The sequence below is a fragment of the Cervus elaphus genome, chromosome 25 (genome assembly GCF_910594005.1).
Source record: "Cervus elaphus chromosome 25, mCerEla1.1, whole genome shotgun sequence".
Taxonomy (NCBI): Eukaryota; Metazoa; Chordata; class Mammalia; order Artiodactyla; family Cervidae; genus Cervus; species Cervus elaphus.
In genome coordinates this window covers 62,827,909-62,855,061 of record NC_057839.1, presented here as the reverse complement: position 1 = coordinate 62,855,061, position 27,153 = coordinate 62,827,909, and the positions used below count along the sequence as shown (strand labels likewise).

Here is a 27,153-nt window from a genome sequence, read left to right as displayed (position 1 = left end):
TTGTATTATTTGCTATCACAGCTGTGTATCTCAGCTGAGAGTCAGGAGTCCTGCCTCGGAGTGTAAATTAGGAGGCAAATGCCTGATATGCCTGTCTCGTGTTCTCTTCAAAGCCTGACTTTCTCAGGTTCTTCTGCAGAATCAGGATACAGCTGAGGGGCTTCCCTGGTGGTCTAGTGGTTAAGACGTCGCCCTTCCAACGCAAAGGGTGGGGGTTCAATCCCTAGTCAGGGAGCTTAGATCCCATATGTATTGTGGCCATGGTCAAAAAACCAAAACACAAAACAGAAGCAGTATTATAACAAATTCAACAAAGGCTTTTTTAATGGTCTACACTAAAAAAAAAATGTAAAAAACAGATACAACCGAACCTGAATTAGGCTTATTCATGGAGAGAATGTATGAAAATAAAGCCTCCAAGAATCCCTAAATATCACTTAGTCAGTAATTTTAACCTCTACCAGACTTGCCCTAACAAAAGTATAAAGTGAGATAATGGAAGGAAGGAATTACATCCCGCGGGGAGGCTTTGTTTATTGTTCAGTCACTCGATCTCGTCCAACTCTTTGTGACCCCATGGACTGCAGCACACCAGGCTTCCCTATCCTCCACTATCTCCAGAAGTTTGCTCAAACTCATGTCCATTGAGTCAGTGATGCCATCCCACCATCTCATTCTCTGTCATCCCCTTCTCCTCCTGCCTTAAATCTTTCTAAAACATCAGGGTCTTTTCCACTGAGTCAGCTCTTTGCATCAGGTGGCCAAAGTATTGGATGGATTTAGGTGTTTCCTTTTCCTGTTTTGTGTTCCCCTTTAACAGAACGGCAGAAGTAAGATGAAGTCAGAAAACACAGGGGTCTTTCTGAACTGGTGATAATATCAAGTTGGTTCAGCACACAGCCTCTGGTGCATCCTTGAAGCCTGTTATTCATTGAATATATCTTTCAAGTTCAGTAGGAAATGCACTGAGAGCCAGTCTGGCATTATTTTTTAACTTATTTATTTGTTATTTTTGCCTGTGCCGGGTCTTCATTGCAATGTGCTGACTTTTCTCTCGTTGCAGTAAGTGGGGACTTCTTTCTAGTTGTGGTAAGCAGCCTTCTCATTGCAGTCACATCTCTTGTGGAACACAGGCTCTAGGGCTCCTGGGCTTTGGTAGTTGTGGTTCCCAGGCTTTAGAGTGTGGTCTAAATAGTTGTGGTGCATGGGCTTGGTTGCTCCATGGCATGTGGGATCTTCTTGGACCAGGGATCGAACCTATGTCTCCTGCATTGACAGGTGGATTCTTTACCACTGAGTCAATGGCAACCCACTCCAGTATCCTTGCCTGGAAAGTCCCATGGACAGAGGAGCCGGCAGGCTACAGTCCATGGCGTTGCAAAGAGTCAGACACAGCTGAGCAGCTAACCCCAAAGAAGCCCTCCATGACATTCTTCATGTCACTTGCCGCTGGAGACGGGAGGCTTCAGGCAGCAGCCGGGGGGCTCAGGCTGCCTGTGTGTGTTCTGACTTGTGAACTGGATTTGGGGAGGGTCCCACTTTCGAGGAGAATGTATGACTTGGCCTGAGCCGGGGATAAACGCCTCTTCATTGTATTTATCTTATTTTATTATCACTACACCCGATCATGATTTGAGTCTGACTTCATTGTAATTTTTATGGATTTTTGAAGTGTTTTGCTTTTACTCGGTTTCTGTTTAAAATAAATTAGGGCTTGGCACGTCTCTCAGGTTTCCTAGCACTGCCTTGCCTTTTCCAGTAAACTCCAGTTTTCTGAGCCTTTCTGACCGAGCGCAGCAGAGCCACCTCCTTTGAAACTGCTGGTCCTGCTCCCCAATTAGCGAGGATGGCCCTGCTCCCCAATTAGAGAGGATGGCCTGTGTGTGCTCCCCAGATAGAGAGGATGGCCTGTGTGCGCTTCCCACTGCTGCCCCCACGTGCAGCCCCCCCACCCCATTTCTGGATGGGAACAAAGAACCTGTCCTCTTCATTGGTGCTGCTGGAACGTGATGTTTCCAATCAACAGTTCCCTCTGCTGGCCTCATTTGGGAAATCCCATTCTGAGTACCTGCTGTCAGATCAATCAAGTCTGTGTGTGCGCGCGTGCTGGGTCATGTCCAACTCTTTGTGACCTTTTGGACTGTAGCCCACTAGGCTCCTCTGTCCCTGGGATTTTTCAGACAAGAATACTGGAGTGGATTGCCATTAGACAACCCTAATTCAGTAACGTTTTCCCATTTTTAGAGCAGCATGGGTTTATTGTCTGTTTTCTTTCCTTGAATGAAAGCATAAACAAGACTTTTAGCTCATAATTGGTACCAGTTACATGTTGAATGAGTCAAAAATTATTAATTGTGATGGCCATGTGATCTTGAGAATGTGTTTTTATGACTTGTGTTTAGTCAGTCATGTCTGATTCTTTGTGACCCCATGGACTGCAGCCTGCCAGGCTCCTCTGTCCATGGGATTCTCCAGGCAAGAATACTGGAGTGGGTTGCCATGACCTCCTTCAGGGGATCTTCCTAACCCAGGGATCGAACCCAGGTCTCCTACACTGCAGGCAGATTCTTTACGGACAGAGACACCAGGGACATGAAAATTAGCAAATTTTCTGATCATGTGAACTTCTTTCAAGGGAGCAGTAGGAATCCTTCAGCTTTTTTACTTACTAAATATTTACCAAGCGTGCTGTCCGTTGGAAGTTTTGGACTTGCGATCAGGGTCATGAGGGTTATGGTGGCTGTGGGAATCCATGGCCACATGGAAATGCGACCCATGAGGCATCATGATGTAGGTGCCTGATTCAGTCTTGGGGGACGAGGGCAGAGCTTCCATTGGAAGGGGTGGCCCGTCGGGTAGCTGGGTAAAAAGCAAAGGAAGAACATATCTGGCAGGGGGACTGCAAAGACCAGTAGGTTAGAGAAGGCATGGCCCACGGGTGAATGAGAAGGGAGCTGTGGTCTTACCTGACAGCTCAGGGGTAAAGAATCCGCCTGCCAATGCAGGGGACTCGGGTCAGATCCCAGGTCGGGGAAGACCCCACATGCTGCAGGGTGACTAAGTCTGAGCACCACAACTACTGAGCCTGTGCTCTAGAGCCCAGGAGCCGCAACGAGAGAAGCCACCGGAATGAGCACCTCGGGCACTGCGGCTGGAGAGTAGCTCCTGCCTGCTGCAACCGGAGAGGAGCCCGAGCAGCAGTGAGGACCCAGCACAGCCAAATACATAAACAAATTACCATTTTAAAAAAGAGAGAGAGTTGTGTGCTTACAGAGTCCATGGGTGCAAGAGCTGAGGATGAAGAGGGGATACAGGGAAGGAAAAATAACCTTCTCTCTACCCTACTGGATTCCCAAGGGAGACCCTTGTAATAAAAGACTAACAAGAGAACCAGACATCTATAAACACATGCACCTCATGTGTAAGTGGGGGATACCCAGCTAAAGATGAGTAACTCAAGCAGGTGGCTCAGAACTCTGGCTTATATGTCATCTTCCGTAAAGATGGAAGATGGAAATGTATGCCATCTCCATATATTTATGGAGAAATGACAGGACAAAAGAAAGCCGTTTTTGAATAATGTCTCGTTACAAAGAAGAAAAACCATACCCCTTTTTGGGTATGTGAATGACATGATGGATGTTAACTACACTTACTGTGGTAATATTTCACAATATATGGAAGTCAAATCATTATGCTGTACTCCTTAATTCAACACAGTGCTGGATATTAATCATATCTCAATAAAACCCGGGAAAATATAAGAATAAAATAAGAAAATGTATGTCCTGCTTTTAGGCAAATGGGGGAGGACAGGGAGCTTTTCTTGTATCTGCTTCTTCTCTGTTGTCTTTGGCTCAAAATAATTCTTATGCCACAGGTGCATGTTTTGGGTGGCATATTCTGCTACCTTTCAGAGAGCAGGGCTAGATAGAAAGAAGCCAGCTGGTTAAAGAGTCAAGAATTTATCTAAAGAGTAGAAAGCATGAGAGGGTTTAAGTAGTAGTTGTGTTGATCGGAAGAGTTTCTTGCTGATGGTGTAGAAAATGGAGCATAAATGGGACAAGTTCAGTTAGGAGAGGAATGGACCCCAGGAAGGATATTGTGGTGGCTCTCATCCAGGTTAGAAGTGGGGATGGGGAAACACGGACATATGTTTAAGAAGTGGCTTTGGCAGAATTCCTCCATACTTGGATGTTGATGGGATAGGGGAGGGCTGAAGAGAAAGCCCAGACTTCTGGCTTGGGCACTTTGGTGGGTGATTGGTGATGTTCATCACTGACGAAGAATGTGGATGGGAGGAGTAGGTTTGGAAGAAACATGTTTTGAGTTTTATATGTTGATTTTGATTTGTTGGTGGAATGCCCAAGATGAAATATCCAGTAGACAAATACTTAGGTAAGAAACTCAGGAAAAGAGATTAGCTAGAGATAAGTGATCTGAAAGTTTTAGGATGATGGCTTGATCCGTGAGGGTGGATAGGATCACTGAGGGAGGGTGTACGGGATGAGAAGAAGGCTTAGTCATGCATCTGAGGAACAGTGGCATTTCAGAAAGCAGAAAACAAAAGAATTCACAAAGAAAATTGAGGGGTGGCCAGAGAGCTAGGAAGAAAATCAGAAGGGTGAGCTCTTAGGACATTTGCAGAAAGTGTTAGATGGAGCAGACAAGTGGTTAATGCTATGGAAATGTCTAATAAGGTGGGAACTGACTCATAACTGTTGGATTTTTGGTACAAGACAGTCATCGGGGAATGATGAAAGATGGTTTCAGGAGAATTGGTGGGGGTGTAAGTAGCAATAGTGAGAGTAGGTGACTAGAATTCAGACTAAAAAGATGTCAGATGATTGGCAGATGACTGGAATGCAAAGACAGGGCCACAGGGATTATTGTTGATCATTGCAATGGATTGGATGTTTATGTCCCCCCTCCAAATTCATGTGTTGAATCCTAATCTCCAAGGGATGGTAATAGGAGATGGGGCTTTAGGGAGATAATTAGGTCATGAGGCGGGGGGGATCCCTTATGAATAGAATTAGTGCTCCATAAAAGAGACCCCAGAGAGCTCCCTTACCCCTTCTGCCATGTGAGAACACAACAGGACAGCTATCTATGAACCAGGAAGTGGGCTCTCGCCAGCCACTGGAAGTGGGTTCTCACCAGACAGAAACTGCTGGGACTTTGACCTTGAACTTCCCAGCCTCCAGCACTGTGAAAAAAAAAAAAAAAAATTCTTGTTTAATGGCAGTTTGTTACAGCAGCTCGAGTGGACTAAGACAGTCATGTGTATTTTAAGATAGGGGACCCCTGAGCACATGTACCAGCTTACTGCTGCATGACAGCCCCCAACACTCTAGTTTGACATGTGTTTATAGTTGATGCATCTGTGGATGGGCTGGGAGCCGGCTGATCTAGACTGCCTTTGCTCACGTATCTGTGAGCGAACTGCACCCGTCCACCTGGGCCGCTCTGCTCCATGCGTTTCTCATCCTCTTCCTGGAACCGTCACGTCAGCTTGGGCATGTTCTCCTTGGGTAGATGGTCCCGCCAGTGTGTGTGGCCAGTATGGGCCCAGTATGGCCCAGTGTGGCCCAGTATGGACCAATGTTGTTTTTTTTTGACTGCACTGGGTGTTAACTTCTATGCTCAGGCTTTGTCTGCTTGCGGTGTGAGGGCTTCTCATTGTGTTGTCGTCTCTTGTTGTAAAGCATAGGGTGTGAGGGCCTCAGTAATTGTAACACACAGGCATAGTTGTCCCATGGTGTGTGGGATCTTCCCGGACCAGGGATGGAACCCCTGTCCTCTGCATTGGCAGGAGGATTCTTAACCAGTGGACCACCAGGGAAGTCCCAGTGTTCTTAGCTGAAGAATGCTGAAGCCACGTAGCAAAAGGCGAAAAATTTAAGCCGTTATACAGTCTGGTGGGAATGAATTTGGAATGTGGGAGAGGTTGAAAAGAAAGAGGAAGTACTTTGTAGCATGAATATGTTCCCCAGCAGTAGATGCGGAGTGTCTTTAAAGCGCTGGAGGGGGAGGCGAGATTGGCATTTCAATAGGAGAAGAATCCTCTCCTCATTTCTAGGAGGGATGTGGGGAAGTGTGGGGGGTGGCGGGGGGGAAAGGAGAGGGAGTTGCCTTCTGTGGTTTCGGTTCCCTCTATGAAGTAGGAGGTGCAGAGGGGTTTCCTGTAAGGCAGGTGACTTAAGAGTGGGAAAGTTTAGGGCTTTCCTGATGGCTCAGGGGTAAAGAATCCGCCTGCCAATGCAGGAGACACGGGTTTGATCCCTGGTCGGGGAAGATCCCGCATGCGGTGGAGCAGCTAAACCTGTGCACCGCAAACTATTGCGCCTGTCCTCTGGAGCCAGGGAATCACAGCCCCTGCCACAACTACTGAAGCCCTTGCGTTCTAGAGCCTGCACTCCACAACAAGAAAAAACGCCTCAAAGAGAAGCCTACGCACCGCAACTAGTGAGCAGCCCCAGCTCACCGCAACTAGAGAAAAGCCTGGGTGGCAACAGGCCCAGCAAAAAATAAATAATTAAGAAAAAAATAAAAGAGAGTGGGAAAGTTTAAAATTCCCCACTTGGGGCTTGGGGGATCATCACTCAATGGAAATCAAGGGTAGACATGATGCTTCTAAGAATGTATAGGTATTAACCTTTTCTCTTTAAAACCTTGGCAATGATCCAAAGGGAGCTTTTCTTCCACAACATAGATAGACGGATAGGAAGGCAGGCTTGGCCACCATGGACTTTTCCACTCCCATGTACTCTCAGAGAAAACGCCATTGGCCAACTAAACAACAACAACAGCGATATCCAAAGTAGAGAGAACCCTGGGGCTGGGGTGGCCCCAGGAGTCACCTTTGGTTTTTCTCTTTCTGTTATTTGGCTCAGCCCAACAATCACCAAGATGTGTCCATTCACTTCCTTCCAAGTCAACATCTCCTCTCCACGCTCCTGCCCTGCTGGGGTCCAGCCACCATCTTCTCTGTCCATTGCACGCCCACCCACGAGCCCCCTGCCCCCCCCTCCACTGGTGAGACTTGTGTATGGCGTGGATGGGATCCACACCTAGCAGCCAGACGAGAGTCACTATCCCTACCTCGCAGTCTATTGAGTGGCCCTTGCCTAGACTTCCCTTTCGTAAGATAAACTTTTGAGTTTTTAGAATAGTTCAGACTTACAGAAAAACTGCAAAGATTCTGCAGAGAATTCAGTACACCCCACACCTGGTTACCCCTGTAGTAGAATCTTACACTATTACGACATGTTGAACAAAATAAACAAACCCACATTGATGCATTTTTTATTATTAACTCAAGTCCATTTCTTAAAATTCAGACTTCCTCGTTTTCCCCCCAACGTCCCTTTTCTGTTCCAAGATCCTGGCTAGGGTCCCAGGTGGCGTTTCGTTGTCATGTCCCCTCAGGCTCCTCTTGGCTGGACAGTTTCTCAGACTTGACGACCTTGACAGTCTGGGGAGTGCTTGTTTCGTGGTCTGCAGTGTGTGTGCTAAGTCACTTCAGTCATGCCTGACTCTCTGCGACCCCACAGACTGTAGCCCGCCAGGTTCCTCTGTCCATGGGATTTCCCAGGCAAGAATACTGGAGTGGGTAGTAGTCTGTAGTGGGTCCCTCAATTTGTGTGTCTGTTGTTTTTTCCACGATTAGAGTGGAGTTTTGGTTTTTTTTAAAGGAGGACCACAGAGGACATTGCGGTTCTTATGACGTCCTATGAAGGGTTTTATTTTTTTTTTAAGTGTTCAATGACACCAGTTACAGACGGTCAGGCCGATTTTGTTCAGAATCATTGGACAGGTGTCAGGACCATCGCAATGGGCAAGTGGGAATTTATAGCCAAGGAGCAGAAGAATGGTGGGGGAGGGGTCTGTGGATGGAAAATTACTAAGACGGAACATCAGAGAGATTCTGGTCAAACCAACCTAGCAAGATCCTCGATGAAGACGGGTCGGGGTGATTGGATATCCCCTGTGGGGTGGTGGAGGATGAAGAACAGATCAGACACTAGAGTTGGGCAGGGGTGAGTTAACTAGAGTTCAACTGACTTATTAGCTGGGTTCTTGCTAAAGTGAGACTTTGCAAGGAAGGGCACAGATGCACCTGGGATGAGGTTCAGGAGCCTGACTGAAGTTTGATCAGCAGAGAATCTTTGTCCGTGCACGCTCTGGACATGACCGTTGACCCTGATCACCTGGCTGAGGTCGTGTTGGCCAGACGTCTCTCTCGTAAGATTACCACCCCCACCACCATCTCCACAGTCTACTCTTTGGAGTGGGGTCTGTGCACAACCCACAAGTGAAGGAGTGGGATCTACTGTGTGACCTCCTTGGGAGTGGAGTACGTACATAAGTTATTTGAAATTTTTCTGCCCTGAGATTTGTCTATTAGGCACTGTTTATACATACTTTGGATAAGGCAATGGCACCCCACTCCAGTACTCTTGCCTGGAAAATCCCATGGATGGAGGAGCCTGGTAGGCTGCAGTCCATGGGGTCTCAAGGAGTCGGACATGACTGAGTGACTTCACTTTCACTTTTCACTTTCATGCACTGGAGAAGGCAATGGCAACCCACTCCAGTGTTCTTGCCTGGAGAATCCCAGGGACGGGGAGCCTGATGGGCTGCCGTCTATGGGGTCACACAGAGTCGGACACGACTGAAGTGACTTAGCAGCAGCAGCATACATACTTAGTCTCCTGTCATTTTCACCATTGTGAGGTTGATATTATCTCTGGTTTTCCAGATGTAGAAACAGATTCAGTGAGCCTCCCAAGGTCATCCAGATTTTAAATGGCAGGCTGCGAGCTTGAACTTGGGTGTTCTCAGAGCTAGCTCTCTTAAGTACTCAGTTTTCTGTCTGCTTGGCCACTTAGTGACCCCACTGAAGCTATGTCATCAAGAATTAACTTATTCCTTGGGTCACTTATGCCCTGCTTTTAGGCAGGGTAAGGCTCATGGGGTCCATGGGAGGGGGTATTCTTGAGCTGTGTGTGGTCAGCCCACTTGTCAAGTCCATTCTGAGGACTTCAGGGACCAAATCCTATTCCATATGGCCCATGGTGACTAGGCTCAAACTAGATTTTAATGTGAGACACATTCTGTTTTATAAGGAAGTTCAGTTCAGTTGCTCAGTCATGTCCAACTCTTTGTGACCCCACGGACTGCAGCATGCCAGGCCTCCCTGTCCATCACCAACTCCTGGAGCTTTCTCAAATTCATGTCCATCGAGTCGGTGATGCCATCCAACCATCTTATCCTCTGCCATCCCCTTCTCCTCCTGCCTTCAATCTTTACCAGCATCAGGGTCTTTTCCAAAGGAGTCAGTTCTTCGCATCACATGGCCAAAGTATTGGAGTTTCAGCTTCAGCATCAGTCCTTCCAATGAACATTCAAGACTGATCTCCTTTAGGGTGGACTGGTTGGATCTCCTTGCTGTGCTCTATTTAGTTACCTATCATCTATCCATCAACCTATCTATCATCTACCTATCTACTTACCTACCTTTCATCTGTCCGTCTACCTGTATCTATCTGTGATCTACCTATATCTATCATCTATCCATCAACCTATCTATCGTCTACCTATCTACTTACCTACCTTTCATCTGTCCGTCTACCTGTATCTATCTGTGATCTACCTATATCTATCATCTATCCATCAACCTATCTATCGTCTACCTATCTACTTACCTACCTTTCATCTGTCCGTCTACCTGTATCTATCTGTGATCTACCTATATCTATCATCTATCCATCAACCTATCTATCGTCTACCTATCTACTTACCTACCTTTCATCTGTCCGTCTACCTGTATCTATCTGTGATCTACCTATATCTATCATCTATCCATCAACCTATCTATCGTCTACCTATCTACTTACCTACCTTTCATCTGTCCGTCTACCTGTATCTATCTGTGATCTACCTATATCTATCATCTATCCATCAACCTATCTATCGTCTACCTATCTACTTACCTACCTTTCATCTGTCCGTCTACCTGTATCTATCTGTGATCTACCTATATCTATCATCTATCCATCAACCTATCTATCGTCTACCTATCTACTTACCTACCTTTCATCTGTCCGTCTACCTGTATCTATCATCTATCCATATACCTGCTACCTACCTGTCTCTCTACTTGTGTGTGCGTGTGTTTTAGTCACCCAGTTGCGTTTGACTCTTTGCAACCCCATGGACTATAGCCCTTTTCATACTGTTCATGCCGAGGAATTGATGCTTTTGAACTGTGGTGTTGCAGAAGACTCTTGAGAGTCCCTTGGACTGCAAGGAGATCCAACCAGTCCATCCTAAAGGAGATCAGTCCTGAATATTCATTAGAAGGACTGATGTTGAAGCTGAAACTCCAATACTTTGGCCACCTGATGCGAAGAGCTGACTCACTGAAAAAGACTCTGATGCTGGGAAAGATTGAAGGTGGGAGGAGAAGGGGATGACAGAGGATGAGATGGTTGGATGGCATCACCAACTCAATGGACATGAGTTTGAGTAAACTCCAGGAGTTGGTGATGGACAGGGAGGCCTGGCATGCTGCAGTCCATGGGGTCTCAAAGAGTTGGACATGACTGAGCGACTGAACTGAACTGAACTGGACTGTAGCCCACCAGGCTCCTCTTCCCAAGGGATTCTCCAGGTAAGAATACTGGAGCGGGTTGCCGTTCCCTTCCCCAATCTCTCCACTTATTTATCATCTATCATCTATCTATCTACCTCCCTATCATCTATGATCGATCCATCTGTCATCTACCATCTACCTACCTATCTACCTATCATCTGCCTGCATATCTATTCATTAACTAACTGTCATCTATCCATCTACCTACCCATCTATGATCCATTCATCAATCTATGTACCTCCCTGTCAGTCTGTCTGACTTTTGTCTATCGTCTATCGCTTACCTAGCTATCATCTGTCCCTCTATCTATCTACTTACTTATCATCTATCTATCTACCTATCATTTGTCATCTTTGTTACTCAAAGAGAAAGCTCCTTTTGGTTAATTGTCATCTTAAAGAAGGTTAACATCTATTCATTCTCAGCAGCATCAGGTCCATCCTCTGTTTCAGCTGAGTGAGATTGTCAGTGCGATGAGAGGTATTGTTCTGTCATCCTGAGGAAGCCAGTGGGACCTGGGAGTGATTTCATGGGTCATGACAGCTTGAATCCGAGTTGTCAGAATGCGTGGGTTTTTCTGATCTCTACATAACACGCAGGACAGATCTATGTGATGAACCATTTGCTTTGTGGATCCTAGGTGTTCCTTCTCCCTGCCTGCTCAGAGTGTTTCGGATATGTCAGTGCAAAGGACATCCTGCTGAAAGTGTGGCCGACATGCTCCTTCACATTTAAAAAAAAAAAAAATGGCTCTAAACAAATTGCAATTTGTTTCACTATGACCCTGGCTAAATCGAACTGACAGGTGCTGCAAAGCGCTTAGCTGGACGACAAACGCAACTGAGATCAAAAGACCCCCTCCCCCTGCCCCCGCCCTGATAGTTTGCCCCAGTTAAGCTGCGTTGGGGATCTGACAGCCAGCATCCTTCCTGGGTGGCGGGGCGGGGTTCTGTAAACAGTGGGGAGTCACAAAGTGTCAGCCTCTGGTTGGAACCTGTGAGTCACGGATCAGAAAGGTCCCGCCCATCTGTTTCTGGCTTGTTAACCCAGTGACAGGACCGGGTTAGTCAGCGCTCATCTCAGAAAGTCAGCGATGTTTCACCTTTTCATGTGTGCGATGCGGTCAGGAGGCGGGCTGAGGTCTGCCCCGGGGAGGACCACACTGCCTCTGCTCGTGTCCACACCCTGGTTTCTGCCGCTTGTTCGTTTTTCACCCGGAGGCTGATAAGGAGGTACTATCGCTTGGCCAGCAGCCTGCAGCGTCTGGTGCCGTTTGAGGAAGGAAACCGAGTCCCACCTGCACGTCTGTCTTGATCGGGGTGTGACAGGGAGGACGGGGCTCCCACGTGGGAGGACTTGGTTACTGAGGGGCGGGCACGTATCGGCAGGGCCGGGGCGAAGCCCAGGTGATGCCAATGCGGCGGGAGAGGGGGCTTCTGCCTGCTGCTGCGCTGGGGGCCTGTGTTCGCTCGGCCTCCCGGCCTGCAGGGCATGTGTGTGTGTGTGTGTGTGTGTGTGAGTCTCAGGAAGCACCTTGTGCCTCGTGGCTGCCGTCTTCCAGGGAGGTCTTACCTCCTCTGCCATATCCCTGATCTCACACAGTGCCCTTCCTGGTACCAGCCGGGGAAGGAGCCTCAGGGTTCCCGGCCTCTCCGAGGTACAGAAGCCTCCCTGTGGAGAGCTGGAGGGAAAGCAGAAAGTCCAGTTCCGTGTCCACCTGGCCCCACACCTGCCCTGACGTGGGGGGGGGTGGTTTCTGAGGGACCTGCACGGGTGGGGATGAAGGGGGTTTCGGAGCTGAATCCTCAGGGTGGAGGGATGGAGACTGGGGACTTCCCTGGTGGTCCCGTGGTGAGGAATCTGCCTGCCAGTGCAGGGGACGTGGGTTCCATCTCTGCTCGGGGAAGGTCTCACATGCTGAGCGGCAACTCAGCCTGCGCCCTGCCACTCCTGAGCCCTGGAGCCTGGAAGCCACTGCAGTGAGAAGCCCAACACCGCAACTAGAGAGCAGTCCCCGCTCACGGCAACTAGATAAAGCCCTCATGCATGAACAAATACCCAAAGCAGCACCCCCCCCCTCCCCGCCAAAAAAAGGATGGAGACTGGTACCCAGGCCCTCGTGCAGACTGCCTGCACTCCTGAGCTGTGTTAACCATCATGATTAGGGCCAGGATGCAGATGGCAAGCAAGAGGGGCTGGGGGTGCAGGGATCAGGGTGAAGGGGAGCAGCAAGGGAAGCCGTCCTCCACCTTGGTCCTGAAATGGTGACATCTGAGCCTCTGGGACAGTGGTTCTCAACAGGGCTGATTTCGCCCCTGGCGATACTTGGTGAGGTCCAGAGACACTTGCGGTTGTCATGCCTGGGAGGGAGGAAGGCGTGGTAGCTACAGTGTCTAGTGGGTGGAGTTCAAGGAGGCGGCCCACCATCCTACAGGGCACGGGACAGCCCCACACAGAGTTACCTGGCCCAGGTGTCAGCGATGCCACGGTGGGGACCTTGGTCTAAGGGACTCAACCGTCTGGGGCATGGGGAGGGTGGCGTGTCATGTCACTCAAGGACCTAAGAAGTGTGGCCAGCAGGCTTCGGACAGCACAGGCATTTGACCCCAGAGACTCTTCGTGTGTCGTCTGAGGATCTTTCTCTGGATGCTCCCAGGAGCATCCTGGGAACACGGCTTCTCACATGATGTTCTCCTTATTCACTGCTGCCAAAGAGTGTGTGGGCTTTTTGTGAATCCTCTGGGAATGAGCGGAAAATCCGGCCTGTTTTTTGGAAGTACAGGGCAATGAAGGGGAGAAATTTATATTCTGATATGAATATTCTTACCTGCTTGGGTTAATGGATGAGGGTCTGGGTAGCAGTACTCCCTGTGTTCCCTGTGGGTGTGTGTGTGTGTGTAAGAGAGAGAGAGAGAGAGGACCTTCTGAGCCATGCCAGGGTGGCCGTGCGCACTAACACATCCTGTTGCTATGGTGATGAGATGCAGACTGTCTATTCCCCGAGGCTCTGGAATTCTGGGAAATGGCCCCGAGCTTCCTGTTCTGTTTTGCGTCGCCCTCACCTGCTGGGAACAGACAGCATCTGCGTGGGACCAGCTCAGGTGTGCTCTCGCCACCCCCGCAGCCTCCTTGCCCCCCATATGCCCTCCTTAACGGGTTGCCTGGACAGCTGGGCCTCAAGCGGGTTGCCAGAAGCAAACATGAGTGCACCAGAGGCAGCAGTGCTGTGGCCCAGGCAGGGTCCTCTGTCGCCTCGTATCCTGGACTCCTGAGAATTTTTTCCCGTGGCCTGGGAGGCAAACACACACACTGCCCACGCTCCCAAAGATGGTCCAGTCCTGCAGGCAGACGCTGCCCCGTTTCCCTCTGTAGGAAGCCCCTCTGGGATGCCCGCTCTTTGTGGAGGGTGGTCCATCGACGTGTGCGTTTCTCTTTGCAGGGCACATCACCATCACCAACTACTTGTTGAACTATTTTCCCGGTCTCGACCTTGAAAGGAGGAACGCGTTCGGGTTCACGGCCCTCATGAAAGCTGCCATGCAGGGCCGGACGGAGTGCATCCGAGCCCTGATGCTAGCAGGTACGTCCCCACCTGCCTTCTGTGGTCGCAGGGCCCCAGGCAGTGCTGAGTGTGCTCCTTGAAGAATACGTGTTGGGACTTCCCTGCTGGTCCACTGGCTAAGACTCCACACTCCCAAAGCAGGGGGCGAGGGTTCCATCCCGGGTCAGGGAGCTAGATCCCACACGCCGCATCTAAGTTCACATACCACAACTAAAAAGATCCCGCCCATTGCAGTGAAGATTGAAGATCTTTTCCCCCTCATTCTAAAAGAGAATCAGTGCCCATCAATAGAGCACAGCCTCCTTGAGTTGCTCTGACAATTAAGTGAGAAAACGTTTGTGAAGCCCACACCCAGGGTTGGGCGCAGAGAGAGCGTCTTAACATCTCAGTCAGTGGGAGATGCTGTTGTCACTGTTACTTGTTTTCCTCATCTTATTTTGGTTTTGTTCTTGGCACTGGCTTCAGCCGATCTCGCTGGATCCTACGAGCTCCCGGAGAGAAGGCATGCCCTCCCATCTCAGTGCCTTGTGTGTGCATGTGCGAAGTCTCTCAGTTGTGTCCGACTCTTTGCCACCCCTGGACTGTAGCCCTCCAGGCTCCTCTGTCCATGGGATTCTCCAGGCAAGAATACTGGAGTGGGTTGCCATTTCCTCCTCCAGGGGATCTTCCCAACCTAGGGATCGAACCCATGTCTCTTACATCTCCCGCATTGGCAAGCAGATTCTTTATCACTAGTGATACCTGGAAGACCCTCGCCTTGTGATTAGATGGGAGTTAGAGGATTCCCAACCTACTTTGGATTTTTATTTTTTCTCCTGCTTTACTTAACTGGAGTGTTTTAGGAGATGCTATAAGAAAAATAAATTCTGTAATCAAAGACAGGCTTCCAAGATGAAGGACTTTTTTGCAACTAAAAACTATCTTAATTGAAATTAATTTCATTGATTGTGCTTTTAACTCAATGACAGTTTCATTTAAGCGATGGGCTTCCCTAGTGATTCAGCAGGAAAGACTCTGCCTGCCAGTGCAGGAGACTTGAATTTAATCTTTGGGTTGGAAGATCCCCTGGAGGAGGAAGTGACAACCCACTCCAGTATTCTTGCCTAGAAAATCCCAGGGACAGAGGGACTCTGTCCATAGGGTCAGAAAGAGTCAGACACGACTTAGCAATTAAACAACAGCAATCAGTTTCCATGAGGTTTATCAAGAACGTTGGGGAGGGATAGTCCCTCCTAATTAAATGGTGATTATGATGCCTTTGTGTTTGGTGGGGGGGGGGGGGGGGGGGTGGGGGGGCACTTCCTCTGCTTTTACTACTTCTGGATCTAGTTATAATTGAGTGTAGCCATTTACTTTTACCACCAAAAACTTACCCTGTTGATCCAGGCATTTTCTCCAGTGAATTAATTTGAATTACAAACCCTCTTGCTTTTAGATCAATTGCCTCCTAATCACTCCAGATCATGAATGGGATTTCCTGTCATTCTTTTTTCCTGGGTCTGGTGTAGGTTTCAGGCAGTTACAGGATCTCAGAACCATTTTTCAGATCTCAGGAGAGATGGGCCTACTTAAGACAGTGTATTCAATGCTAATATGTTTTCCCCCTTTTCCTCTGTTATTTGGTTAACAAATTTGGCATTTGGTTTCATATACTTTCCCTTTCCTGTTCCCACCCAAGTAATCACAACCCCATGAGACCAGAATAATCCCTCACGAGTACAAACCTCTAGGGCCAGCATCCCTGAACTGAACATGGTCAGAGCAGAAAGACACATAAAACCAACTGGACCCTGGTGTCCAATTCCAGCTCCTCCGTTCAGCCTCCCTACACCCAAGGCCAATCACCTCCTGCTCCAGGCCTGTTTCTTCTGTAATATTCATTCAGCGGACGTCAGTAGTTGCTGCAGATGGTCATGATGGGGACTGAATGAGTTCACACATGACGCGGACAGTTGCCTGGAATGGAGGAAGCCGTCAGTAATGGCTGAAAAAGTGAAAAATGTGAAATTGTTAGTTGCTCAGTCATGTCCTACTCTTTTGCGACCGCATGCACTGCATCCCAGGCTCCTCTGTCCATGGGATTCTCCAGGCAAGAATACTGGAGTGGGTTGCCATTCCCTTCTCCAGATCTTCCTGACCCAGGGATCGAACCCGGGTCTCCTGCATTGCAGGTGGATTCTTTACCATCTGAGCCACGAGGGAAGGTTATTACTGTTATTGCTGATTTTGTTGTTTTTTAAAAATTTTAATCATGTGTTTATTTTTGGCTGCGCTGGGTCTTTGTTGCTGCGCATGGGCTTTCTTTGTGGCGAGTGGGGGCTACTTTTCCTTGCAGTTCGAGGGCTTCTCATCAAGGTCGCGTCTCTCCTTGTGGAGCGCGGGCTCCAGGGCACGCAGACTTCACTAGTTACAGCTCTCAGGCTCTAGAGCACAGGCTCAGTGGTTGTGGTGCTCGGATTTAGTTGCTCCGGCATGTATGTGGGATCTTCCCTGACCAGGGATCAAGCCCTTGGCAGGCAGCTTCTCCTCACTGTAACACCAGGGAAGTCGGTTATTAGTGACTGTGTGTGTTTAATATGATTTGTTAAATGAAAAACCATGGTATACTTTTCCCTTTAAAAATATCCTTATGATGAGACACTTAACTTTCTTATGGAGGGTAATGAGCGTGTAACTCGGGTTTCTTAATCCTGGTCCTGTGGACACTGGGGCCAGGTGATTCTTCAGGGTTTGGCTGTCCTGTGAATTGCAGGCTGTTTAGCAGCACCCCTGGCCCCTGCTGGCTAGGTGACTGTGGCACCTCTCGGTTTTGACAACCAAAAATATCTCCGGAAGTTGCCAAACGTCCCCTATTGCGAAAGTCTACCGTTGTTGAAAGCCACTGATACGATGTAAATGGGAAACAATGGGGAAAGTGAAGAGAGAATCTGACACCTTTTTCAGGAAGCTCTTGACTGCCCTCTAAGGCTTTTGTTGTTTAACTTTAGAATATTTTCATTTTCTGCTGTTGCCACTAAGTTAGCTTCTGCTTTTCCCTAGGCAAGTGGGTTACATTTTTCTCTTACAGTAGATGTGTGTGTGTGTGTGTTTTAGAAGAGAAAACAATACTTGATTGAATGTCTTTTCTGAATTTGATACATAGCAATAAGGATACTTGTTGAGACAATGTAAACAATTGGCATGAATATTTTAAAGTCTTCTTATTTCCATTTGAATTTATTGAGAAAAACTAAAGCCTGTAAAGATCCTAAGATCTGAGTATTGCTTTTGGGTTGATGTTTACGTACAGCTAAGAGCAAAGTACAGAATCAGGTCATCCTGTGATCATTTTAAAAGCAAAAGGCATTTTGCAGTACTATGTGATAATGGTTAGGATAAAATTGTGGATCTCATTCTCATTTTTTCGGGTGCAGTATTCTTCTGAACCTGAGTGTCTTTCTGAATCTGGGTTGAATTTCATTATATTTAATAAGAATTATTTCCTTTTAGAAATGATGAGTCATTGAATTGAATGCCACCTCTAAACTGTTTAGATTTTCCAATAGTTCATAACCTATGAGTGCCTATGAGCTCTTATCTTACCTTGTCAGGCAGAACAAGGTAATGTCAGAATTACCAAAACTTAGGCTTTTAATAAAAATATCACCAGGTTCTAAAAAGCTGATCTGTTCGCTCTTTCATTTTTGGCTTCCTAAGGAGAACTGTCAGCTCTGCTGATATCACGGCGGGGTTGGGGCTGGGTGGTGCTGACTGCAGAACCTTGTTAATTCAGTGGAATATTAATGCTCCAAAGTGACGGATCTATCTAATAAGTGGCTCTGAGAACCGTACGGAGGATGTGATTATATCTGAAGAGAAGCAGAACCCGGCAGAGGTTGGCAGGTTCCAGACTTGCTTAAGTGGGCTGGCTTTCACATCTGACGTGTTTCATTGCTGCAGCACTTGGGGAGCAAACACAAGCAAACAAAAGCCTCGAGTTTCCCTGTGATCGTGGGGAACAAAACAGACAGAAAGGAAGGCAGAGGAGGCTCGTTTAATGAGCAGAGAGCAGAGGCATTACTGCTAATGATCATATCCTCATCCCTGTTGTAGGCAAGCCCTGACTGTGTGTTTCCGGAAAGCCGAAGGATACGATGTTCCCAGAGAGGTTTCTTTCTGCTTGTAGAGGAAAACATGAATTTCCCATAATTAAGTTGGCATAGTTTCAAGTTATTAAGCAGAAGAAGAGCTAAAAATCGGGGATTTTATATCACCAAGGGCATGGTCTCAGCGTGGGCACCCATGAAAGCCAGTCATGAGACAGGACACGGAGCTACTTGTTCTCGAAAGTGAGACCAGGGGCAAGTGCTTGTTTGAGAAAGTCACCCCAGGAAGCCAGGCAGGGATAAGGAAGCCAGACTGGGAAGACTGGAAGAGGAAGCCATGTGAGTTACTGGGTGGGCACCTGGGAATCAGCGCTGCCGAGACCTCTCAGACTGAAGAGCCTGGGGGTGGGGTGGAACCCCTGCCTTTAAGGGCTCTTCCTGATGACCCTGCCTTCTGATTTATCATATGGATTATACCCCAAGATATCATATTGATTAATATATTGACTAGATTATATTCATATTGAATAGCATATCATGTTGAATATCACATAGAATATCATATCATATTGAATATATCATGTTGACTATACCCCAAGATGATATATTGATTATATATTGAATATATGATATTCATATTGAATAGCATATCATGTTGAATATCATAGAATATCATATCATATTGAATATATCATATTGATTACACCCCAAGTGCCTGAGATACAGGCCGGAGGTGGCCCAGGAGGAGGCCTATAAGGGTTGGTCCACAGTGAGCTTGTGTGACCGTCACCGCCAGAAAACCGCAATTCCCTCAGTTCTTGTCCTCTTGACGAAAAAGAATTCAATCGAGAGACACGAAGCAGTTTTAAGGAGCAAGAGTTTTACTGAGCAAAGCAAAGGTATGAGCCTGAGAGAGAGAAGCGAAACCAGACAGCGCCCCACGACGACGGGTGGCATTTCTTTTGCAGGATGGAAAATCCCGCCTTACGTTCTGCGTAATTTGACGACAGGTTGATTGGCAGCTGTAGGTTGTGTAACTTCCTCCTTGCCCGCAGGCGCTTAGTCACAAGCACCCGAGTGAAACCCCAGGGCTTTGGGGGAGGGCAAACACGCAGTGCTGATTTATTACAACTGCGGCATGATGAAACCAGGGTTACCATGAGTCACCTTTTAGGTCTCGGTGCGCCTGCGCCGGCCTGTGCTGGTGGTTTCATCTCGTTTTGTTCTGGTAAGGCTGGAAACTTAGCGGTCCTTGGCCACAAAAGGGGAAGCTGTCTGGGTGTGTTGTAATCACCTTTGTCTAGGTGGGGAGGGAAAGATGACCCCCCCACCCCATCCAGGACGAAGCATGGACTCATTCATGTCTAACATGAGCAGAATGTTGGTGGGGGTAAACTGGAGTGGGGCCTTCATTTGAAGGGTAGGTTGCTTGGGGATAGGCTTCCTGGGGTGGCTCAGATGGTAAAGAATGCACCTGAAGTGCAGGAGACCCAGGTTCGAACCCGGGGTGGGGAAGATCCTCTGAAGGAGGGCGTGTAACCCTCTCCTGTATTCTTGCCTGAAGAATCCCATGGACAGAGGAACCTGTTGACAGTCCATGGGGTTGTACAGAGTCTACAGTCCATAGGGTTACACAGAGTCAGACATGACTGAAGTGATTTAGCACATCATGTGGATTGGGGCCTTACAGAGACATAGGAAAGGAAGTGATGCGTCCTGGGCTCTGCCTGTCTCCTGCTGGTCCCATGGACCCGGCCTTGACTCTTGGGGGAAAGGGTGCTAAGAATGAGCAAGAGAAGGTAGACTGTCTTCCTTTAGTCCCTTTTAGGAGGTTTGCCTCTTCCAATAACAGAAATCCTGACTTGAGAGTTGATTAAATAAAGCAAGCAGCTGTTTGTCTGACCTCACTGGAAGTCACCGTGCAGAGCTGGCCCTGACTCCCTGAGAACATCACAGACCCGGGTTTCTTCCTCTGTCCTTTTGTTGACTCAGCACTGCCCCCACATCCTCCACCCTCCCTGCCTTCCAGTATGTCAACTGGTCACCTCATGAAGAGCTCGGATGCTCACCGGAGCTCCGGGACTCGGATCCGTGTCTCGGACAGGAGGCAGCATCACTGACAATGTGGCCCCTTTTTCTAAACTTAATCAATGTGTTTATTTATGGCTGTACTGGGTCTTTGTTACTATGTGTGGGCTTTCTCTAGCTGCAGCAAGCAAGGACTACTCTCGAGTTGAGGTGCACGGGCTTCGCATCGCTGGGGCTTCTCTTGCTGCAGAGTGTGGGCTCTGGTGGGGCACGTGGGCGTCGGTAGTCGTAGCTCTAGAACAAGGGCTCAGTAGGCTCCGTGCCCAGGGCGTAGTTGCCCCTCTGTGTGGGATCTTAGTTCCCGGACCGGGGATTGAACCTGTGACTCCTGCATTGGCAGGCGGATTCTTAACCACTGGACCACCAGGGGAGTCCCAAGCGTCCCTTTGATCAGGGATGCAGCAGCCTTCTCCTTGGGGCTCACTGCCCGGTTATAAGGGAGACTGGGAAAATGGAAAACAAGATGGCAGGGCACAGAGGTCAGCACTGTGATCCTCAGTGGAGTGGAGCTGTAGGTGGCTCCTCGGGGGACAGGTTCGGCTCTCACAACTGGTGGAGTGCTACTGGCCTCTAGTGGACAGAGACCAGGGATGCTGTCTAAAGTCCTGCAAGCACAGGAGAGCCTTCACCACGTAGTCATCTGGCCCAAGCGTCAGTGTGGTTGCTGCTCAGTCCCTCAGTCGTGTCCGACTCTCTGCAACCCCATGGACTGCAGCACGCCAGGCTTCCCTGTCCATCACCATCTCTTGGAGATTGCTCAGACTCATGGCCCTTGAGTCAGTGATGTCATCCAACCGTCTCATCCTGTCGTCCCCTTCATCTCCTGCCTTCACTCTTTCCCAGCATCAGGGTCTTTTCCAGTGAGTTGGCTCTTCACATCAGGTGGCCGAAAGACTGGAGTTTCAGCTTCAGCCTCAGTCCTTCGAATGAATATTCAGGACTGACTTCCTTTCGGAAGGACTGGTGTGATCTCCTTGCAGCCCAAGGGCCTCTCAGTCTTCTCAAACACCACAGTTCAAATAGTTCCAAAGTTTTGAAACTCAAGGTTAGACCAGTGATGAGGGACTGCCTAGTACTGAGTAGTTGCTGCCTTGAATAAAATAGAGGATCCTGTACAGACAACTCACAGCACTCAACTTGGTAGCAAATGAACTAATTGTCAGGAGCTCAGCTCTTGTTTGCACTGCTGAAGCCCTGGGCGAAACAACAGGGGCTGGGGGTGAGGATACCAAGAGTCTCCTGGGCAGGAGACTGGTACACTGGCCTTTCAGAACTGCTCCATACTCTCTGAGAGGTACATGCATAGAATCCTAATCATCAGTACTTGTCTGTCATGATTTAACGACTGTACCCTGAAGCACAGTGATTTCTTAAGGAAGTGGATCCCCCATTTGTAGCATGACTCAAGACTCTTGGGCAGCACTAGAATCAGAATGGCCTTTGTTCTTTCAAGTGTTTGTATTTTCCAAGATGATTTTGGAGAGGAAGAGGCACACTCAACTTTTGACAGCTGTTCCTTTAGTTTTCCATTAGCATTTGAAAAATGTCTCTTTCAGGCCGTGTTCATTAAGATTTTAATTTTGCAGTTTGCTCCTTTTCAAGTGACATGCAATTAATTAAGGCTTAATGTGTCATCTATTTTTTGCAATGACGTTTTTACTGCCCCCTTTTCATTTGAGTCAGTTTATAAATTGTACTCTAGCTAATGAGTTCCATCCTGATTTCCAGTTTCAAATAATTATCACTCTTCTAATATGGTGATTCTTTAATGTGTCACAGCATTAAGAGTGTTACTGGGCAAACTCAGGTGAGCTGGGTCTGCCTGGGCCAGGGGGCCAGGGGGGCTGCAGGACAAAGGAGCCACTGAGACCCCTACTCCTTATCAGTACTTATTCACCAGCCTTCGCGTGTCAGACACCGCAGTCTGTGTGGGACGTACATGCAGAAGCCACTTCCAAGCCTGGTCCCTGTGGGCCTTGCAGGCTAGATAACTGCCCTATTTCACCATGTTGTTTTGCCAGTGGAAATATGACTAAGGGGACTTGAAATCCTGAATGATTTTTAACTGTATATGCGGCTGAGATTGGACCAAGATTAACTGAACAGCAATTCCTTATTAATTTCTCTTTTACTGAAACTTACAAACATATCATCAAGTTGCATTGAAGATTAACTTTGCAGTATTAGGAGGGGCAGTGGGTGGTATGGGGAGATTTGTGAATGCAGTGACTTGTGTAAGGGAGACTGTGAAGATGTAGCAGGCAGATTTCTCCAGAAAGACAGAACAGGTGGGAGATATATATATTAAGAGAATTATTTTAGGGAGGTTTTTTTTTCTAGTAGTCATGTATGGATGTGAGAGTTGGACCATAAAGAAGGCTGAGTACCGAAGAATTGATGCTTTGAAACTGTGGTGCTAGAGAAGACTCTTGAGAGTCCCTTGGACTGCAAGGAGATCAAACCCATCAATCCTAAAAGAAATCAACCCTGAATAGTCATTGGAAGGACTGATGCTGAAGCTGAAGCTCTAATCCTTTGGCCACCTGATGTGAAGAGCCAACTCGTTGGAAAAGACCCTGATGCTGGGGAAGATTGAGACAGGAGAAGGGGGTGACCGAGGATGAAATGGTTGGATGACATCACTGACTCAATGGACATGCATTTGAGCAAACTCCGGGAGATAGTGAAGCCTGGCGTGCTGCAGTCCATGGAGCTGCAGTGTTGCACGACTGAGTGACTGAACAACAACCATCATTTTAGAGAAATTGGCATTGGTAAGCCTGGAATCTGTAGAACAGGCCAGGATCCTGGAGACTTAGGCAGGAATGGATGCTGCGGTCTGAAGGCTGAATTCTTTCTTCTCCTGAAAACATCAGCTTTTGTTCTAAGGTCTTCAGCTAGTTGGACGAGGCTCACCCACATCCTGGGCACTAATCTCTTTGACATAAAGTCAGGTGACCGTGGATGCTGATTGCATGTACAAACACTTTCACAGTGCACTTAGATTACTGTGGATTAAATCCCTGAACACCAGACCTGGGCTCTGTTGACAAAGAAAGTTCACAGAGGAGGAGGCCTCCCTGCAGGGTAGGGGCACGTGCAGACTGTTGAGGGTCAGGACCCAGGTCTGGACACTTCTCTCTTATCAGCTTCGAGTCCTCAGGCATATGCCTTCAGCAACCATGACTACCGTCCATTGTAAGAGACATTTATTAAATGCATGCCTCCCACTAACCAGAAAGATGTGTTAAGGAAGCAAAAACAACTAAGATGTGCCTCTGTCCTGGAAGCCCACTGTCTGGTAAAGACGACAGACCCTAGACCAGCTAACCTGAAGCACCAAAAGTGAAGAACCACACACTTCCTGTGAAAATAAGAATCATAACATCCAGGAATGAGATCTTGGAGGAAAAGGAGAGTTGATAAATAGGACAGCAAATGCTTTGCTAGTGACAGTTACTGGTAGTATTTTTAGAACATTCTAGTAGCATCCGCCAGGTGTTACAAACCACCTGTCTCTCCATTGCCAGAAATTCTTGAAGTCTTATTTCTAGAAAAAAAAATTCCACAATTTAGGTGCTGAGTTTAGGCAGTTTTATTTATAGGAAAGAGGGGCTTTCCAGGTGGTGCTAGGGGTAAAGAATCCGCATGCCAAGGCAGGAGACCCAGGTTTGATCCCTGGCTCCGGAAGATCCCCTGGAGAAGGTAATGACAACCCACTCCAGTATTTGCCTGGAGAATCCCATGGACAGAGGAGGCTGGCAGGCTACGGTCCATGGGGTCACAAAGAGTCGGACACGACTGAGTGACTAAACGCAGCACAAACCATGACGTTGAGCACTTCAGGGTGGGTTGTGTTATAAGAGTAAACGCAGGAGGTCACAGTCAGGTGTGGGTTCATCCAGGAGGCCCAGCTCCAAGGTAGAGTCAATTGTCTCTGTCTTCTGTTGTCTTTTGTTTTCTGCCTGTGGAAGGGAAAAGGTCTGCTTGCACCCACCCATTCCTATTTCCTCTTTCTGGTTTTCAGGGGCGGATGTCCACGCCAGGGACTCCCGCCGGGGAATGTCCTCCCAGGAGTGGGCTGCCTACACTGGACGGTTTGAAGCGGTTCGGGTCATCCAGAGGCTACTGGAGCGACCCTGCCCCGAGCAGTTTGGGGAAAAGTACAAGCCAGAGCTGCCATTGGGCCCGGAAGCGGGTCAGAAGCCCACGGGCTCCAAGAGCTGCCTGCAGAAGCTCACGGATTTTGTCCGGTCCACACTGACCTCCCGCTCGCGCCAAGGCCTGGAGGACGGGGGAGCCCTGGACCACATGGTCAAGATGACCACGAGCCTCTACAGCCCCGCCGTGGCCATCGTCTGCCAGACCGTGTGCCCCGAGAGCCCCCCCTGTGTGGGCAAAAGGCGGCTGGCGGTGCAGGAAATCCTGGGGTCGCGCGGGGACCCGGACACGCAAGCCCAGGAGAGGGGCAAGGGGGAGAGCCCCGAGCCGCAATCCCAGACCTCCCAGGCCGTGGGGGTCTCCAAAGAGGAGGCCCCCCGAGCCGGCCTCGCATCTTCGCAGCCGCCGGCCGCCCCCCGGAGGGCCAGCCTCCTGCCCCTGCAGCTGCTGCGGCGGAGCAGCGTGCGACCCGGCGTGGCCATCCCCAAGGTGCGCGTGAGCAAGGCGCCCGCGCCCACCTTCCAGCCCGAGCGGGCGGCCCGGGGCAGCACCAAGGACAGCAGCCACCTGCAGCTGCCCAAGTGGCGGTACAAGGAGGCCAAGGAGGAGAAGCGGAAGGCGGAGGAGGCGGAGAAGCAGCGGCTGGCCGCGGCGCAGAAGGAAAAGCGGACGTCGTCCTGGAGGAAAAGGACGTGAGGCGGGGTGTGTCCGGCGCGCGGGGGTGAGGCCGCACGCAGAGCCCGCCCGCAGAGCCCGCCGGCCGGGGATGCGAAGCTGCCCTGAGCCCCGGGGGAGGCGGCGGGGACGCTGGGTGCGGTCCTTCCTGCAAGTGTGCGCCCGCCCCCGCCCTTGCCCTTTACGCACAGCACAGCCCGGGCGCAAGGCTCCCTCCGGGGCCCAGAAAACGTTTCTGTTTGTTCAGGCTGCACCCAAGAGTGAACTGGGCCGAGCCCTAATTGAATCGCCTAAAACCAGTTAACCCAGCAGTCAGTCCTCGTAGTGGGCATTCTACCTAAAACTCGACCACTGAGCCACCAGGAAAGCCCCCGTTAGAACCTCAGTGAAGAAATATTTAAGACCAGTTTATCCAAAGGACATTTTCTGTATAGTTTTGTATTTTTCAGTTATGATCCAGCTTACAGCACTTGACCAGTGATAGGGCTCTTTGTAAATATTTATGACGGTCTTAATGCATTTGTCTGAAGACCCTTTGTTTAAAATACGGTTTCTAGCAATAATTATTTGTGATATGTCTATGATTTCATATAGAATTTGTGGCATTCTCCTCATGTGGGCCCCCTTTTGCTTTTTTTTTTTTTTATTGGAGGCTTTGCCTTTCCATCTCCTTGGGGGTGCTCATAAGCACCACACGTCCTTAATTGGATTAAGTGATGTTGAAGATTTCTATTGGATAAACGCATTTGCTGCTTTACCACAAAATGATCAAGTAAGACAGAGGAGTCAAATTTCCTTTAATTTCTGAAGCTCTCTTGTCCATCCAGTGGTAAAAATGAAGAAAACCAATTGTCAAAGTATGAGACTGTATAGAGGAGTGTGTATTTATTGCTAGAACTAAGCTCATTTTAAGCAAGGGGTTTTAGATAATCTGCATATAAAGTCTTGAACATACTCAAAAATAGAAAAAAAAGATGTTTAAGAAAATGGGGGCAACTCTAATAAATTATTACTAGAAATACAAAATTAAGTTATGTGCTCTTAGACAATTGAATGCAAATATCCTTAAGATGTAAAAAGAGATGCTAAAAGCGTAGAGTTCTGCAAACTACTGACATGGGTGGGCCATACATTTTTTGAGAAATAGGGATTAGAGCTGAATATTAAGCAAACATATTTTTGGCAAATTCTCCTGGAGTGAGCTGGGTTGCTTCCTCCCCTTGACTCAATTCCAAGAGATCCCTGGTGTGGAATTTTATTTTTCCTTTGATGATGGCCCCTTGTGTTCAGTTCATCCTCATGCAGACTTTGTAGACTTTCCAAGATTCGGGAACTTTGGCAGCGCACAGGTGTGGTTTGCCTGAGCTCTCTATGGGAATTTTCTGCCCATAGTTTTATCTCCAAAAAGCTGAGAAATACTAATGAATGTCTGGCTATCTGGGTTGCAGAGTATCTCTCATATATGCACTACCAACAGCACTTTATTTAAATATTATCCTGTGTATAAGCCATCAATTTAAACCATTACAGACCAATGGAAAGCTGTTTATTCTGTCTCTGGATTCACAGGGGAAATCGTGCTCCCTGGCCACGTGGCGACAAGTGCCCATCCATCTCATGATGTGGGCGGCATGGCACTGGCCTCTCCCTCCTCTTTCCCCCCGCCCCCCACCATCAGACATCGAGCATCTTACACTCATCTCTCCAAAAAACCTCAATGAACAGACCATCAGGCTTCACCCAGGCTAATGGGAGGCAGATGTGACGATAATACAGCTTTTAAAGTCAGATTTTAATGAATTCCTCCCTCGTTCCAGAAGGGCCCAGGAAGAATGACCCATAGGTCTGGACCCGCTTTGAGAATCACTGATGTGGTAGGCTGTGGGTCACCCTTGAGCTTGAGAGTTGGGCTTGGCCAAGT

The 27,153-nt window shown here is 48.5% G+C and overlaps 1 protein-coding gene across 1 annotated transcript in view; it reads left to right on the top strand.

Moving 5' to 3' along the window:
• Window positions 1-26,903, top strand: part of ANKRD33B (ankyrin repeat domain 33B) — a 99,299-nt gene extending 72,396 nt beyond the window's left edge. The window contains exons 3-4 of the mRNA XM_043887803.1: window positions 14,101-14,241; window positions 24,424-26,903. Of these exons, the coding sequence (XP_043743738.1) occupies window positions 14,101-14,241; window positions 24,424-25,253 (971 nt within the window). The 3' untranslated portion in view covers window positions 25,254-26,903. The remainder of the gene's footprint in view (window positions 1-14,100; window positions 14,242-24,423) is intronic.
• The last annotated feature ends 250 nt before the right edge of the window (window positions 26,904-27,153 follow it).